The sequence below is a fragment of the Vidua macroura genome, chromosome 1, assembly GCF_024509145.1.
Source record: "Vidua macroura isolate BioBank_ID:100142 chromosome 1, ASM2450914v1, whole genome shotgun sequence".
Taxonomy (NCBI): domain Eukaryota; kingdom Metazoa; phylum Chordata; class Aves; order Passeriformes; family Viduidae; genus Vidua; species Vidua macroura.
The window spans coordinates 22,579,988-22,599,047 of record NC_071571.1 but is presented as its reverse complement, the minus strand read 5'-3'; the positions used below and the strand labels follow the sequence as shown (position 1 = coordinate 22,599,047).

The following is a 19,060-nucleotide window of genomic DNA, read 5'->3' as shown; positions in this document are numbered from 1 at the left end:
ACCTTCACAATTACATTTCTTCTAAGCTTTAATAAACAAGTGGTTTGAAACAGTATCTTTTACAGTCTTTACAGTACTGGACCTCAGTTATTTCCAATATACCATATGGAATCACAGATTAAGCAAATGACTTCTCCTTACAGAAACAATTGGAATATTACAGGTGATCACACATGGAAAAACTAAAATAAATCAATCACATGTGACACAAGCAATGCAAAAAGCTTCCAAAAATGCAGAAAGAAAGCAGCCTGTAAAAAAGTTCACAAGTCACAGAATGGTGGAGATTGGAAGGCTCCTCTGCAGGTCATCTGGTCCAACCCATCTGCTCAAGCAGGGCCACCTAAATCACAGTGCACAGGATGGGCAGGTTGTCCAGATGGCTTCTCCACAGATGGTGACTCCACAACCTTAATGGGAAATTTCTCTTTCTGCTAGGTCACTCACAGTAAAAATGTGTTTCCTGATGTTCAGAGGTTTTCAGTTCCCTGTCTCAGTTCATGCCCACTGCCTCTGGTCCTGTCACGTGGCACCACTGAGAAGAGCCTGACTTTGTCTTCCGTACATCCGCCCTTCAGGCATGGGTAAGATCCCCCACTGCACCTTCTCTTCTCCAGGCTGAACAGTCCCAGTTCTCTGTCATGCATCACAAGAGAAGCTCCAGTCCCTTAATCACTTTAGTGGCTCTTCTTCATGTCTCTCTTGCACTGAGGAACCCAGAACTACCTGTACAGCAGGTGTGGCCTCATCAGTGCTGAGTGGAAGGGAGGGACCACCTCCCCTTCACCTGTTGGCGACACTCCTCCCAGTGCACCCCAGGATACCAGCACCCACCTGTGCAGCAAGGGCATGGTGCAAGCTCACATTCAACTTCATGTCCACCAGGACCCCCAGGTTCTTTTCTGCAAAGCTGGTCAGTTTCCAACATAATAGGTTTTAATAAACAGTGTGGTCTGAACCTGGAGACTGAGCCTCTTTTTGAACTCCAGGCAAAATTCCATCCTGTATCCATCTAAAGGCCGTGGTGAGTGACACAGCGCTCATTCTGGATGTTGTTGTCTCTCACAACGTGGCTCATACCGCTAGTGACACACCATGAGTGATCCTGAGGCAAAATGGTGAGGTTGTGAATGATGACGGTTTAATCCAATTTCTTCCTGATTAATTATCTATTTGAAATCTTGAAGAAGGCTAAGAAGCAAACTTAGATTATAACTAATATATTCCAACTGAATATCTCATATTCCATCTATGTTCTTTGGCACAAGGAAAAAGAATTACATTTTCCATTTTTTGCCTTCCTCTCCAAGAGGCCTTCTCTCTGATTTTTCACAAGCAATAGAAACTGAACAAGGAAGATAGCCACAGCATTCTCCCAGATCTTAACAATAAAGTAAACCCAATTCACATAGGCTTCCAAGATAAGGATCCACTTACAGTAGAATATCTGCTCTGAAGTCTTGCATCACCACTGAACCCCAGAGGCCTCTTGAAATCACCTCCTCAGCAGTGAGAATTTAAATATATTCATGAGTTCTGCTGAGTCCCAGGGGACTGGGTTCACACTGCTGTCCTCTCTGAAGCTTAACTGACAATACCAAAATGAAACATCACTTTGACTGTAAAAGTCTACATAATTTCTGCACCACCTGTAGGTGAATGAAATCATTCATTCATTCACTGTGCTGGGAATAAACCTACCAGAGAATCTCAGTTAGAATATTGTCTAAATTAATGCATAAGACAGAACTTTAAGAGAAGGATTATTGTGTTCTATGACAGTATTTGCTCAAATATGATAGAATTTTCTTTCATAACTTTTTTTTTACTTTTCAAGAAACATTTTATTGAATATCATAGTTTTGTGTCGTTGAATAGCATCACAAACATAGTTTGAGCCTATTGTCTTTGTCCATATAAAATGCATGACTAAGCATTCTCTCCACACCACTGAAAAAAACCTGTTCTTAAGATATAAAAAATATATGCAGTGTAACTTATAACTGCTTAGATACTGAAAACTTACTTTCAAAGATAAAAATACCATTTTCTTACTGATTTGAACAGAAAAAAGTCCTGAAGTACTACACCATATCTTTTTGAAGGGCAAGCAAATTAGGCCTGTCCCTTCATCTTCTCTGAGCTTCTGTCATGATTTGATGATGGCCAGACAAATCACATTTAAATGAGCCATACCAGAGTAATAGCTAACTAAACAAGTGGGAAAATAAACAGCCACTCAAGTATTTCTCCAGATGCTGTCCTCTAGTTTCTGGAATTCTGTGCATCTCGAAGGTCATCAGGAGGTGCCTCTAACAAACATCCTGTTTGTATCTGGTTCCTCTCTGTGCATGAAGAGCTAAACTAAATCATCACTGCTTTTTTCTTTATTCTTTTAAACAAAAAAACTTCTTTCCCTCCAAATCAAGCAAACCTGCAGTCATGAGAGACTTCCCATATCTGAACAAGCCAGGACACGGTAAGAATGATAATGAATTTGACAAATGGAACTGGCATCATTCTTCGCATGGATAAGCTAAAAAACCTTCTTCTGAGCAAGCACAGATTGCTATTTTAACTGTAAAACTGCATCAGTAATTGGCATCGACAAAGGAGAGCAGGTTGGAGATCATTTAATCAATCTGTCTGTTTAGAAGGCCAATAAATAAATGAAAGCTACCGACCCACACTTTGCGTGGCTTCTGCCAGTGTCTGCCAGCGCCAGCAGCCTCCAGCAGCCTCCCCTCCCTGCCCACTCCACTCAGGACAGGAGCTGTGCTTCCCTGCAGCTGACTCAACAACTGGCAAGGACTTCAGAACATCCTTGCCACCACGGACAAGGTGACAACACCAGCTAAAGAACAGGACAAACAGGATAAAGGCATACAGTGAATGTAGATAAGTACACTGAGACTAAGCTATAAAGGAAAAGAGGCACAAACAGGAAAGCAAAAAGAGGAAATCAAAGAAGCATATCACTGCCTAAGAGCTAACCAACAGCTACAGGCACTGTACTTGAACTGTGATGCAGCTTTTGTCACCATATTGGTTAAAAGGAAATAATTAAAATGAAACCAAAAATTGTTATAATAAGAGGACCACCAGTTACAGAAGATAAAGAAAAGGATGGACATTTTGGTCCCATGGGGGGATGGGATAGATGTGTGCATAGGTAGTTTTCAAAAAAAAAGAAGAACACCAAACAAAACAACAAAACTTAATAGAACTTCCAGAAAAAGTAACAAGTGAAGATCTTGTTTCTCTGTCAGAAAGCAACAATAACTGTTAATGGAGAGATAAAGATAAAAATAATTAATGATTAGGCTCTCTACAAATTTCAACATGTTCTCCTTCTAACAATACAGAAAGGAAAAATTCTTAATCTGAAACAGTATTAAGAAAAATAAGCCAAAATATGCATCCTCTGCACTACTTCTTACAGCATACTTGGCATAATGAAAAGTCTTCCAGATATCAAGGCTGAAGGGCATATCTCACCTAACTAATCACGGCAAGTGACCTCCGACAAATTCCTTCAGTGTTGAATTTTCAATACAGACAACAGAAAACAAGTCCAAGAACAGCACGAAGCCAACCTCAGGTGCAGTTTCAGGATCACCATGCCTGACTCTCAATGTGCATCTCAGTGGAGAAAAAGGAAGGTAAAGATCCATTTTAAAAAATGGTGCTGAGTGTGATTGTGTACAATAATAATCCACTGGCAACAAGAAGTTTACCCTCCCTAAAATAAATAGGAAGATGCCTCAAACACATATGTATGGAAGAACACCTTTTGTATACGTGAGCTATCAAACAAGTTCACATGCAAAGAAAAGCCCTGCTGAGCACATGGCAATAAGAAAAATATTTTAAGCCACTGGATTTCCTTGGGTTGGCACATCAGTGAACATTTTCCAAAGCTAGTAATATTTTTATTTCTCAAAACTTAAGAAGGTGAACACCTGGATTCTACCAAAAAATTTAATTCAAGTGAAGTAATAACCTCAGACAGCCCCAAACACAATCAATTCTAGCTGTTACCTAGAATTGGTTATAATGCATTATGTGTTCTCTCAGGAGTCCTGCTTCCATCATTTATGATTGTTTTCAGCAGCATTCACACTTACTTTTACTTATTAAATTACTGCCAATATTTCATATTTAAATAACCTGTAATATTCAATTTTGAATTTTTAAACCTGATAAGGAGAATTTCCATACCTGAAATGAACATAAGAAGTACTAGCAGGACTCTGATTCAACTGGCTTAGAAGTAGAAAAGTTTCCTGGAAGGGGAAAAAGATAAATTCCAGAATATATAGAAAAAGAGGTGTAATCCAATAACAATTTCTTTAAGCCTTAATATCATCAAAATGACATTGTTTTACATACATAAAATCCATTTTGCTTGAACAAGCCTGTAATCTCCTTTTTCTTATCCTTTCCAAAAAATTAAGATATGTCAATTGACTCAGAACTTTGCTTACTGTGGATAAGTATCCTGCAAATATATGGTTGTCAGCAATATTGTGACACACAGCAGATGAGGCACTATACATGTAGAATTTCTCAGGAAAGTTAAAATGTAGACTGATAATTTTCATTTAGATCCCTTTATGAGAAAAAGATTTAGATATAGTCATATGTCTGTTCATAGTGTGTCTTGGAAGAAAAAAAGAACAAAAGCAATAATATTTAAGTACAGAGTAGATGGAAAAGACAAACCTATTTATTTCTTGCCTCACAGTCGGGAGATTGCCCACAAGGCCAAGAACAAGAAGATGTGGATCCCATATATAGCATATTGTGCTTTGTTGCTCTATTTAATCTATCAATAAATTACTATATCCCATATGTCCCAAGAAAATCAACAGCAGGATTTACATGTAAGCATATTTATCAAAATAATAATGGCTTATATTCAGAATCCACATTCCTGGAATGCATACACCCTCTCATCTGATGAGCAGAAACATCCCAAAATACACATGCACAAGTGAAAGAAGTAGGCCTGGAAATTCATCTTCATTTCGCAGTGTTTCTCTGATAGCTAAAACACTTGCCTGCACATCACAACAGAGCTATATATGTCAGCATTTTGGCCAAATCCTCACCAGTCATTGCTGCAGACATGGATTCAGACCAAGTTCTGCTCCTTTGCTCCATCCATTTTCAAAAAAAGTTAAGCAAAGGACACAGGCATATTAACTACTCACAAGAATCCTTCTTCTATCCAGTTTCTACAGAAGAAAAGGCAGAGAAAAGGGAGAGTAAGCAGGTTCACACTTAACCACTTTCTTATGTCATGAAAACACTACACATTTTCTACAAGGATGCACTCTCACCAAACACACCAGGCAGCAGAACACACAACAGAACATATCTGAGGCAAAAATTGAAACCACTGTCACTCCACAGATTTAAGGGATGTGCCAAGATTAAGGCTCTTCCTCAGCTACAAAAGAGGACTTTCATCTCCTAAAGGCAAAGCCTATCCCCCAACATTAAGAACGATTCCTGTACTGAACGGGTAGAGTCACTGCCAAGTGTATCTCAAAACCTTCCACATGGTCTCAGGTTTTGCTTCAAAGCCTTGAACTGGCAAAAGAAAGCAGCTATTTCATAGTCAGTTTTTCTTGGTGGCTTTCCTGCCACTTCTCAGTTACTTACCAGCTTGCACTGTGGTCACCTAGATCTGTTTCAGAAGTGTCTCACATCTTCCAGAACCTGATTTATTTCCATGTGCAATATAGCACAGGGAAATGACAGGAATCCCTGATCACCATATTATTCTAATAAATATTAGAAATTCTCTGAGTAATTGTGCAAGGCTGTCCAAGAGTTGGGCTTTTTTAAGCCACCAGGAGTTTCACAAACTAGGGTTTTTACAGAACAATGTGCCTTCTGTCCCACAGAAGGCACATCTGTCCCACAGCTGATGCAATAGGAAGCTTTAGCAGAATGGCAGTATTTGCTCTCTTCCATTCATGTCCTTCATTCTCAGACTCACCCAAAACACAATTGCTAATAATATTATCAATCTAGGGAAAACAATCTTTCCCTTAAAGCAGATGAGAACAACTTTCTAAGACCTGAAATGCTGGCACTATTCTGTTACAGATGCACACATTAGCATCACACAGTAGTCCTAAGAGATAGGACACAATTTGTATTCATATTTTGTTGGAATGGCCTCAGAGAGATGCAGAGACCAGTAAATCTGTTGGTCAAGCTGATGTCTAAGCCATCTGCTGCTGGGGAACCACTGGACCAACACCAGATCCTCAGAAGTGTAAGAGAACAGTACTGGGGAAAAGAAGACATAGAATTAGGAGCAATAGGAACAAAACCATCTCCTGGGAAATCTCTGTCATGTACAGGCTCAGGAGACAACATCATCCCCACCCATCTTCCCTCCCAAAGGTGGCAGTCTGGAAAGATCTTTATCAGGCACACAAAGACCTTTCTAACCCAAGAGGGTGGTCCTCCTGTAGGAGGTATCAGATTACACTATCAAGCTTTTACCTCCTTCTTGTCACCAAAAAAAATATTTGCCTGTGTCGTGCATCAAGTAACATTTCAAAAGTAGCAACTTCCAATACTGAGTTGTCTTCTGCCTGGAATTATGTTTCCTTTCATTTGCTCTGTGATAATACATCTGAACAGACACATTTTTCCAGACACTTGAACCACCTTTGTACACATTTGGCAAAGTAACCTAACTACCAGATGAAGTTTTTCTGACCCAGTTCCCTGGTATTATTTAGAAAATGCTCTGACACCTACATTTCTGGCATTTTTTTTCCAAATTCAATTTTAAGGGTTTTTATCTTTTTGTCATACATGTACTTCTCTCTCAAGCTACTTACTAGAAATAAAACAGTAAAAAAATGCAGAAAAGTTATTTAGTTTATTATGTGCCACCTGCATTATGGCATTCAAATACCTCTTGTTCATGCTTTACAAAGCTTTATTTTTTTCCAACTACACCCTTTCCTTTAACTGTTCAAAGTCAAAATAATCTCTGTGCAAAAGTTCTGGTTCAGAGATGGGTGTCCTTTAAACCAAGACATTTTTCATGCCAACATCCCACAGAGGGAGTAGCCTTTTTATTTGGGGTGAGAGAGACTGTGAGAGCAAGCACATTACAGCATCAAGAAGTAACTTGGCAGAGCTCCCTCCCCTTTCACACACTTCCACTTCAAACACACAGAAGTTGTTCCATGAATGAAATAAATAAAATTTGGCTTCCTCAGATTTGGAGACTCTAAATGTAGTACGGAGTAGATGAGTATTAAGGATTTTGCTGAAGTCAGAGTATTCATAACACCTCCAACTGCATTCTCATATGCTCACAAGAACTTGCATTTCAGCTTTTCCATCAGAGGAGATTCTTATCTCTACCCCTCAGCCAGCTCACATGCTTTTCCACCAAGCATCTAGGCATCTAGTGTCAGCCAGCTTCAAAGTTACTGGGTGAAGTCAGACAGCATTACAAATGCAGCAGGCACAATCACAGTACCCCAATTTCCTAAGAAAGATGGCCTTAAAAAAATGCTCTTGATAGCAGTAAAAATTAACGTTAAAATACAGCTAAACAATAGCAATAAAACTCACTATAAGAAGCATTAATCAACAAAATTCATGTTTATTTTGAGTCTGACGATTATTTTCTTTTGATTTCATTGTGACATTTTCTTTTGATTTCATTGTGACATTGATATTAATTTATTTTGTGTGTAAACATTATTTAAGTGCTCAGAGAAACCATCAACAGAAGGACAAGAACCAACAGCTTGCAACTGCTGACAATCATTTAGAAATAAATCATAATAGCAAGCAGCTAACCAAAGGAGTAGGTTACCACCAGCCTTGAGATGAGTTTAGTCACAACATCAACACTGGCTGTTATTCCAACAAATATGCTACAATTCAGCCACTTGATATTGGCCTTGATCACCTTGTAATGAAAAATAAATTTGTTCCATCATTATACGGCAGAGTGGACTTGTTACTCCAGTGGTCCAAACACATCAAAGCAATCCTGCATAGTTGGAAATTATTAATCTAAACTTTGACAAGCTACTGAAGCATAAATAAAATGTTCACTCAAGAACACTTATTTGTTTTCAGACTGCTCTTTTCATGTAGTGCTGCTCCTCAGAGGTGCTCATTTTCTATCATGATATTCAGTGTAGATAATCAGAGCTTCACCTAAAACAACAAAACAGATGCTAACTGTGCCAGAACCTACACGCAGAGTGTGAAACTTAGGTTGCTTTGAAAAACAGGGCAGCTACTTTGGGAGGGGAGGGTGGTTCACAGTTTGCCATTTTCACAGAATAGATAAGGTACATTTAAGAACACAAGGAGAAGGTGCCTTACTCAAAAAAACATGAAAACAGACAAGAACAGCCCCCCTCTCCCATGATACTCCATGACAAGGAAACCAATCCACAAACCACTGAGAACCTTCCCACTGATTTCAGCACGTACTGACACAGGCCTATGTTTCAGTTCCCACAATGTGACCAGTATGACAAAAAGGAAGAGGCTAAAGGTTAAAAAGGAAAAAACAAAACCACACGATTACTGCTTTGAATGAAAGACTGTAGAAGAAGTGGTCTGTATCCACTCCCTTATTCATATGAGTCTCTGGAAGATGTCACAACATCTTAGGAAGGTGAGTAGGCTAACACTAAATCCATTAAATAGATAAATTTAGTGTTCTCATGGACCAAAGCAAAGGTTGGCATCATTTACAGAAAACTGTTTTTTTCATTTAAAATTTAATCAAAGCAACACAAGAGCAGGTATTAAAAAGTGAGAAATCCTACACTACGCCTTCACACTATTGTTGTGCTCTCACTTTATGGGTAGGACTAAATACAGCAGTAAGATCCCTGAAAAAATTCTACAAACATAAAGTATTTTCTAACACATAACTTAATCACAGGCTTCACTGCTCATGATTCTTTTGGTCCTAATTTACTGGAGAGATTCAATTCATAACTGACAGAAAGCAATTATATGGTACACTTGCCTATCACATCTGACATCTTCATCTTTAGTAGTTTCTTTTCAAAAGACAGACAACTTCCAGCAGTGTTGTACATTTTTCAGCTACTGCAAGCAATTAAAACAGGTAGAATTAAGAACCACTGAAGTCCTCAATTTATTCCCCTCAGTTCCTGAGAGACAAACAAGTAAGCACCTCATGTAGCACCTACAACACACAGAATGAATTGACAACCTATTCAGCTGCAAATGCAGACCTTGCAGCTTTAGAAGGGTCATCTTCCTCTTCATGCCACTTTCTCTCCTCCATCAGAGATTTCAGGTCCCTGCTGGCCAGCTTCTGCTCCTGGTGTTCTGGTCACAGCTTGAAAGGCTAAAACATGAGTCCTCCTCCTCTACCTGTCAAGAGCATAAAGTCCCTCTGCAAGTTCATTGCTCCTTGTTCAAGCACTGCTTCACAGGTCAGCCTCCCTTCAGGAAAGGGGAAACACAGGCTGAGAAGAGACACACAACATCTGTCAGCAACATAAAAGAGCATCTTTTCACTAACCATACAAGGAGATTGCACTGCTTGTTAAATGAAATTTCTGTTTCAATAGTTGACTATTTCATTTCTTGTAGTAGGAGGTCCAAAGCTGACAGCTTTGGACAGCTTGGAAAATTATTTCCTCTCTCTTCTCCTTATCTGAGAGTAGCATCTGATATTCCCACTTATTGTCATCTTAACTTTCTTCATAACTGTTTCCCTGTTATATCAATACTACATATACAAGCCAGAAGACTAGACTGCTTTTTTTAATATCATGCTACGGTCTTAGTGTTTTTCAGGATGGCCTCCTAAGACCAATATGTGCATCCACTCCTCTGTCCACAGATACTGTCTTCCTTAGGTGTTATTAAATTGAGTACATTATTGTTACCAATGTCTGTTTCATCTTCTGATTTGAAGGATGTTTGAAAAGAAAGGAATTAAGTGATACCTGGTACAGCTCATTCTCTGATTCACACTTTAGGCTAGAAAATCACCAAGAACTGTGTAGAATTTGAAGAGATAATAAGGACAACATAAAATCTCAACACACTTTTCTTTCTTCTAAGAAATGACACCTAAAACTATGGAACCAGTTGATGCAAATGTCACATCAAGCTCTTCCATATTTACAGCAAATGGAAGAAAATTCTTTTGTGTATCCTTCCCACTAGGTGTCCCTTACTGCCTTTGCAGTACCTCATTGCAACAATCTGTCAGATTCCATTAAAAACATTATTTGAAAGATTATTTCTCCCCCAAGCCCCTTGAATTTAAATAAAAATTTGCTCAAGTTGTCTCCTGTTAAAGTAGAAAACCAGGTTTAAAGAAAATAAATGCAACCTGCAGATAAACAATCCTGGGAAGGGAAGGGGACAGAACTTCCATCTTCATATGACAATGCTTTTTAATAGATCCTTTTAAATTCTGAATCAAATTTAATATGAGGTATTGCTACTTACTGAGTAGGTTATAGCACAGATATACCACTGCAGCCTTCAGAAGAAAATACTGAACAGAACCAGAACAGATTTGTAAAACAAGGATTCAGAGTTTACTAAGCACGTATCTGCATGTATTTGTACAGGTGTAACTCCTAGGGTGGAATCAAGTTCCATGAGTGTTACAAGAGAAATAAAATAGTCAGGACCAAGTAGTCAAGACCACTGCATGATGCAACAGAGTTCCTGAAAAGACAGCCCAAACCCATGACCCTTCACTGCAGACCTGAGAGGGGTCGAGGTGAGTTACAGCTTTTGCAATGCATGTCAGAAAATCATGAAACATTTATATTGTTACTGCTGTATTTGAGCATCAGTGTGATCTGTTTAGAAAGAGATGGAGTCTAATTTGATCCAGAATCCAGGACATTACATCATCATTTATTTATTCTAGAATCTGGCATTACACAACAGCTATCTCACTCTATTAAGCCAAGAATTTAAGCTTACAGCAGGCAATGAAGAAGAAATGCCAGAAGCATAACATCAACACATGAAAATACTTCCATTTGCTTCCAGCTATGGTGGCAGAGGAAAGTACAAGGCAAGCATTGACTACAATATGACCAGTCATCACAGCAAGGCCTACACCTCTTCCTGCAGAAAGTTGCTCTGTGGCATGACTTGCACTGACCTGGAACTCTCAAGCACAAATTGTGAGCAGCATATTTTACAAGTTAACTTGCAAATCACATCACAGATAGGTCAAGACCCCAAACTGGTTAGACTGAATAATCAAATATCAGCTTTACCAATAGACTAGATGTTGGTTTTGTGCTCTTGGGTTGGGTTTCTTTTTAATTTAATAATAAGCATCTCTCTCAGTTGACATATTCAGCAAGAAGCCAGTGCAGCAGCACTTTACGTAAGGTATTCTCTCAGGAGTGCTGTTTTGCCCCTGCCTGTTACAGTACAGGCCTAAAGTTATAGGAATTATCACAGGCAAAGTTCTATAAAGTATTTTCCCTGCATGCAACATTTCTCAGCATTGAACAGTTTTAAATGGCCACTTTTCTTAAAGCATCCAGACGTATTGCATTTAAAAAAAACCTCTAACTGTTCCATGCAGACCCTTTGACTAACACATTGTTCTGGTAGTTATTCAGAAAATGAAAATACATAATATGCATGTATTAATTCACATGCACATCATAACACTACTATCTGTGGGTTTCTTCTAGCATCAGTGAGAAATACTAAAGGCATACCTGGACTATGTAAGGTTCAAAGACATTTAACCTACCTCATCAAAGCTGCTATCTTCCTTCTTCAAGGCTTTAAAATAAAAAGAAAAAAGAAATTATTATCTGTACTGCATTTCAATGAACACAAACCGCTAGAAAAAAAAAAAAAAAACAAAAAAAAACCAGGGCATCATTTTCCTGTTATAATAGGAAAGAATAAGCTGGCGTGAATAACAATTTTATACTCAAAATCTGAATCTGTAAATGGAATGTAGAGCAGCACAGGGAGCTTCTAAAAAAGTAAATTTACATATTTATGAAAAAATCCTCTCAGGTTAAAGAAAATAAGAGTTTGTAAGGGTGGGTTTGGGTTTTTGTTTTAATTTCTAGTGAGTGTGAAAACCTTTTATAGAGAACTTGACTGAACTTCAAAAATTAAAAGTATGACAAACACCTAACCATGTATTCAGTTTTTCAAGTACTAACTCTTTATGAAATAGTACGCACTGTAACATGCCTTTTTCTTTTCTTTTTGTAATTTTTAGTATGACTTGCACTAAAGCAGAAGAGATTTCTTTCTTACACTGTTAACAAGTAATTAATCAACAAACATATGAGAAAAACAGTTCAGAAAACATGTGAACTGGTAAGAAAATGAAGACATAACTAGTTCTGCAGTTGTAGCAAAGATTAAGCTGATGGAAAGTTTTCCTTTAGCATACTGGACTTCTTCATTGAAATACGAAGAAAATTGATTTCTCCAAATCTGCACTGAACTGTGCCAGTCGAAAGGTACGAGACTGGTTCTTTTTCTCAACCAGACCCACGAGGGACTGCACTCCGTGTGCTGCACGCCATGACCTGAAGGTGCTCTTTGTTTCCCTCTCTTGAAGAGCTAAAATTAGATTAATCATTGCATTGGTGATTGCACTCGTTCTTTTCAGTTTAAACCACAAAGGTTTTCAGTTTGAGGGACGTCATCTGAGCAACCATGCAGCTCATGCAGTGCTGCACCAGAAGTGTCCCTCCTCATAATTTAAGCGGCATAATGTTTCTTACACTCCTGCATATTTCTGCAGGAGATAAATATTTAAGCACCTAGCATGGCTGAGGATCTAGACTCCAGTTGTTCTTTTTCTCTTTTAGATGCTCCTTCTGCCTTCAAAGCACTAGTAACTTCTAAACATCTTCCAAATTTTGTCTTCAGAAGCAACTGTGTTACCAGCTTCAAAAACAAAAAACAACCAGAAAAAAATCCCATCAAAACAAAACAAAACAAAAAAACCTGAAAACCCCCAAAACAAGCAAACAAAAAAAAAGAAAAAAAACAAAAAACCCACAGTAAAAATAAAAAACAAAAAAAAAAAAAAAAAAAAAAACAAAAAAAAAAAAAAAAAAACACACAAGAAACAAACAAAACAAAAGCAATGCCAAAACTGTAGAAGTGGTATCAGAAATGGTACAGAGGCAGGACCACCTGTGCAAACGGTGTGAACCTCCAGAATCTCCACCATAGGCAGCAAGGCACAATTCCCAGTTATCTTTGTATGGAAAAGCAGGGAGTGTCCAGCCTTCCTTTCCTTTTGAAGCCCCATTTCTTTAGGACATGAAACATGGCTTCCCTGAAACCTTTGAAGATCACTGCTTTACTCTTCTAGATGTCATGCTCAGTGATAAAAACAATGAAAAAAACCCTGGTATTTTGCTGTGGAGATCTGAGGCACACATTGCACATTTTGATAGTTAAATATATTTTTATGGTTTTGAAGGATGATCAAAACATTTTCAGACTGCCAATCCCAAGTACTCAGAGCTATGAGTCAGGAAAGAGAAGGAAAGAGAGAGAGAGAGAACCCCCAGTCTGTGGAACACTTTTTCAGAACATGCTTCTAATATTCCCAATTACCATTCAGGTCACAATGACATACAAGCTATAAATTAGTAAATTACACACCTTAAGCTGTGCTGACAAGCTTTTCTCCCTTACCAAAACACAAGATTTTCACATGACCAGAATACTACAGGAATAGCCAAACAGATAGCTAAACGAAATTCACAGTGTAACAGAACAAGCAGAAATGGGAATCTGTGGTCCATTGCATATATTTGGCTTGTCTTTAGCTTCTACCTTTGACTAAATGAGGGCTTTTAAGAATCACAGACAGAGTATGAGCGTTCTGGCCACCCATTTAATGAGATTCTGTTTAATAATAATATCAGTCTCAACCAATTCACTACATAGGATCTCCCAAAGAAGACACCAAAGCAGCATATTTTATAGAACAAACTATATTAAAAATACCTTTTCCTCCTTGATGCAATCTTTTGCTTTTTAAACTGTTAAAAAAAAGTTCTGCTGAACTTAAGAAAAAAATAAACTGTTTACAAATGAACTTCTCATTATCTCAGGTATGTGAGCTATGTGGATGTACATCAGAGAAGATTAGTGGAGATAACCTTTGTATCAGTGAGGAGCTAGTAACAAAGCCCAGGGATGCTCAGAAAGGCCAGTTGCTTTCAGCACACTGTGATAAATCTCAGCAATGTTTTCTCTCTTTCTTTCTTTCTTTCTTCCTTTCCTCCTTCCTTTCTTTGTAACCCGGTGTTCGTTTTTGACTAAAGAAACTCGTAAGAAAACAGGAGTTAAATGAGCTGAAGTGATCTTAAATGTGATTCTGGTACTATATGAGCTTCAACAAATGCATAGCTAAGAACTCTTCACATGATTAAGAGATGACTATTGCTTTTATTAAATTATTCACTAATAATTTAATTACATAATTATCAAAGGGCAAAACTAAGAACCAAACCTAATAAAGGTTTAAATGCTAAATTAAACAGTGAGTCAACTGAATCTCTAAAAGTTGCTTAACATATAGTTATGATGTGTTCATTTGTATGGTCAACACAGTCTCTAAGCAAGGAAACCAAATTTTTTAAACTAATATGGATGTTCATATAAAAATGAACAGGCTGGCAGAAACTTATGAATGAAAAGAATTATGTCTATTTTTTCAGATTCTTAGCAATAGAAGTTCTTTATGATAAGATAACTTTTACAAGGGACACACCTAGAAACACCAGAAAATTTCTACCAGGAGAAAGGGTACCTAAGCTACAAAGATAGTTCATTTCTCTAGAACTGGAAGCATACAATTTCTGTAGCAAAGAGCCACCCTGTAGCACCACAGACCACACACATTTCCCCCAGCACACCACAGCACTGTATCATCCTCTGCCAGATTTGCACATAATGGAACAAAGTGAATGCTCAGGAAAAGGCTCACTGAGTGGGCAATTTCACACATCACAATTTTCAACTCAGCAAAATAAGCATTTTAAATATTAGGTACTCTAAGAGTTACAGGACCGAGCCCAGTTTTGTTTGATGAGCCAGATCTTCATCACCCTGTTCCAGGAAAGCTGGTGGATGCAAAGCATCAGTTCACAGTTAAGAAAATGGGTCATCTTCCTGAGGCTGCTGTTAGTACCCTTTGGGCCTCTGCTGTGCCTCAGGAACAACTACACTGTCTGGAAATGGTGGGGAAATAGCTACAAATGTTACCTAACATACTTGAGTGCACTGTAAAAAAAAAAAAAAAACTCATAAATTAATTGCAGCTACAATTTCTCAAATTGAGAGGATTACTTCGTGGGGAGAAGTGGGTCTGAAATGCAGTCTATTGAGTGTTAACCTGCAAGCTCTAACAAAAAAAAAAAAAAATCTCACTGCCAACGGCAATCAGGATACATTTCCATCACTCCTATCCAAAAGGCTAACATAAACTTGGGTATCTAAATCTGGTACTAAAGTTTGGAAGAATTGCATTTAGTTGACAGAATACTTACTGCCAACACTGGGCGAAGGTGTAACAGTGCTTTATCATTTCATGCATGATCATCGGATCTTTCCTACTGCAACACATGAAGGTTTGACTCACTAATTATTTGATTCAAACACCATAGTACTCTCACATCATTTACATGACTATGCTCATGATACTATGTTCTGTACTTAAACCTGCAAAAACACAAGACATTGAAGCAGAACAGAAAAAGTTAATATATCATCACTCTTTTATAGAATCACAGAATGGTTTGAGTTGGAGGAGACCTTAAAGATCATCCCAGCTCCCGTGTTATGGGCAGGGACACTTCCACTAGATCAAGTTGCTCAAAGCCCCATCCAACCTGGCCTTTACCACTGTCAGGAATTTATTATTCATGGCAAATCACAACTGAACAGATGACTGAAAAAAGTTACAAATTAAATACATATTTAATGTAATCTGCTAACCATACCAAGCAACCAGCACCTACAAAAAGAGCTTTAAAACCCAAATGTCAAATATCCAGAAAGTGTTTTTCCAATGAGGTTTTTTGTTTTCTCCCCTTCATGTCAATATAAGAGTTAAGTGCAGCACATGTTTTAACCAAGGATTTCCTGGTATGCAAGTTTAGAATTTATTTGCTTGGGCTTATCTGTGCCTCTAGTATCAGGGAGTGGACTATCTTCAAACCTCACACAGATAAATTAGAAGTTTTTTTGCTCAAAGTGCAGTTACCAGAATGATGATCAATATATTTGAGCATCTGAAGATGGAACAAACTTGCTGTCAGCAGCTGTATTTTAATCACAAAACAACCACCAGCAAACAAACAAACCAACTGCATACCAGACCCCACTCCTACACTTCTGTGCATACACACACACAACTGGAGGAGCTTTATATATAAATATCCGTGTATCTAAAACCAGGCCAGAGCTCCCAAGGAAACTAAAAGCTTGTTTAATTTGTGCAAAATGACAAGAAGAGATGATCACCCAACCGAGCCAAATAAAACATGCAGAAATTACCAGCCAGAGGGGCCTAAATCCCTAAAAGGCATTAACAGGACTGTCACTGTTACAATAAAGCAGCATCCTCGTTCAAAACATTTTCTTTGTTAATGACATCCACCATTAGTAAAACCCTTTCACAATTCTGTGGAAGAGTGTCTCTCTGTGTTTATACATGCACAGAGACATATAAGAGACCAAACACCTGACTGCTTCATTTTTTTTCCTTCTAATCAAAGAAAGTTAAATGCATTTTACAAGTTTAAGACTGATGATAGGTGAAAGCTGTTTTCATATGGAGACAGAAAGATTTGTAACAGTGACTTGATATTTGCTTTACAACTGTAACTTTGCATTTCCCCTTGAAACTCTCTGGTTTACAAGTAAGAATAAGCTTTTCTCAGTCTTTTTCATCCTGGAGTAGGACAATAAAAATACCTGATTTCAAAGACAATCATCCTCTTAAAAGCTTGCAGTGCTCGAATGCATACACAGCACGTTAAAAAGTTAAAATGCCCAAGTGTTCCGGCACAGATCCTAGGTAGGGTTACTGGGGGAGAACCAAAGGCCACAGCTCCTGGCTGCGGCACAGGCACTTCACATCCTCTCACTGGGACAAAGCAGCTCTGCAAGCTGACCCACTCTGCCAGCCAGACTGGCTGTAAGGGAAGACCTCCCAAATGGACAATGCATGGGTAAGGACTGCGGAAGGACCCACACAGAAGGTCTGCAAGCACAGGGATGCTGCATCTGCTCTCGTGTGTTACAGCACTTCCTCCAGCTGCTCTGTCCCACCAAGTCGGGGATACTTCACACCTCCTCTGAGGTGCCTTCTCTCCCTGCTCAGCTGCGTGTTGATGATGTCAGTGGGAATTAATGCTTTAAACAGTGAATTAAGCAACATAGTGTGCCAAAGGCTAAGAGAAACATCAGTCCAAGCAGACCAGAACTCTTCGGCATTGTTCTCAATAACAAATTCAACTGCAAAATAAACTGGTGTCAAAACCAAACACGGTGTGGTGGCACCGGGAGGTAACACGCTTGGCAGTGGCATTCATATGACGCTACCTCGGGATGCTTTATGTCAGTGACAGAGCGACAAGGCTTCACAGAAGATGACAGATAAGACTTCTTTTGTCTGGGCCGCTATTACCTGCTTCAGCATCTCACACCTCAACTAAAAACAACCTGCAGCCCGTACCAAAAACAAATTAGCAGACCTGCAACAAAATGAAAATAACCGACTGCTTTCTGTTGAGGTTTCTCTTTGTCAGTGGGGGCACATGAACTAACTCTCATTTACAGTTTGTTCTTCCCAGCCGATTTTGGGCTAACTCCATCACAGACCCATGCAGTACTGCTGGGGCTACCGGAGTTGTTGGTTTCGCGAGCTTTCTTCCCAAGAAACGTTTTTCGGGGACGGCGTCGTGGCGGGTGTTTCCAGCCTGGCAGGGCTGAGCCCACCGCCCCCCGTCCCCTCCCTGCCGGGACCCCCGGGTGCCGGGCAGAGCCGTCGGGGCCCGGGCCCGGGACTCACCTATTCGGCCGAAGCTCTCCGATAAAGTTCTCCGCAACTTTTTCATCCTGCTGATTTTCTCGGCGGACTGCGAGTCGATCATGTCACACATCGGGGGGCGATCCCCCCCTCCCGCCAGCCGCCAGCCCGTTCCCCCGGCCCCGGGGGGAGACACCGCCCGTGCGGCCCCGGGGCTCTCCCCGCGCCCCGAGGAGCCGCCGGGCGCCGCGGGACGGTCCTGGTCCCGCCCGGGAAAGAGCCCTACACCGCGGCTGCCGCTGCCGCTGCCGCTGCTGCTGGCCTCCGCGCCGCCGGCGCCCGGCTCATAGCCCCGGGCCGCCCCTGGCCCGGCTGCCCCGGCACGGCCGGACGCGGCGGGCGGGGCGGGGGCCACGGCAGTGCCGACGAGAGATGGAGGAGCGAAAGCAAAGTCCGGCCAGGGGCTGCGGGCGCCGGCGGCGGGAGGGAGGGCGTGAGGAAGGGAGGGAGGGTGCGCTGAGAGAAAGGAGGAGGAGGAGCCTGGGCGGGCCGGGGAGCCCGGGGAGGAAGGGCGGCGGCGGCGGGGGCGTGAGGGGGGCAGGCGGGGAGCGCCGGGGCCGGGCCGAGAGATGCGCGCTGTCTGCGGCGCGTCCCGGGCGCGGGGAGCGGTGCGGCGATTCCCGTCGGGAGCGCTCGGGGCGGCGGCGGCGCAGAGGGCCCTTGCGGTGGCGTTCGGCGGGGCAGCGGGGACACCGTGTCCGCCCGGGGCTGTCCGCGCCCCCGCTGCTGCTTCGCGGTCTCGGGACGCGCTGCCGTGCCCCCGGGCAGGCGGGGCCGGCGCTGACCGAGGGTCTGGCGGTGGAAGGAGCGGGCGGCGGGTGGGGGACGCTGACCCCGCTGCTGCTGGGGCACGGGGGGAAAGGGCACCTACCCGCCGAGAGCACCCGGCCCGTCAGGTTGAAGCTTGGGGTCCTCTCCATGCGCGTCTCCAGG

At 40.8% G+C, this 19,060-nt stretch overlaps 1 protein-coding gene across 2 annotated transcripts in view; it reads right to left on the bottom strand.

Annotated features, from left to right (window-relative positions):
* Positions 1-18,428, bottom strand: part of CDK14 (cyclin dependent kinase 14) — a 323,842-nt gene extending 305,414 nt beyond the window's left edge. For both annotated transcript variants that reach the window (XM_053989755.1, XM_053989764.1), the window contains exons 1-2: positions 18,110-18,428; positions 11,792-11,823 (exon numbers count right to left, since the gene is read on the bottom strand). In XM_053989755.1, the coding sequence (XP_053845730.1) occupies positions 11,792-11,823; positions 18,110-18,200 (123 nt within the window). In that variant the 5' untranslated portion in view covers positions 18,201-18,428. The remainder of the gene's footprint in view (positions 1-11,791; positions 11,824-18,109) is intronic.
* Positions 18,429-19,060: the final 632 nt, after the last annotated feature.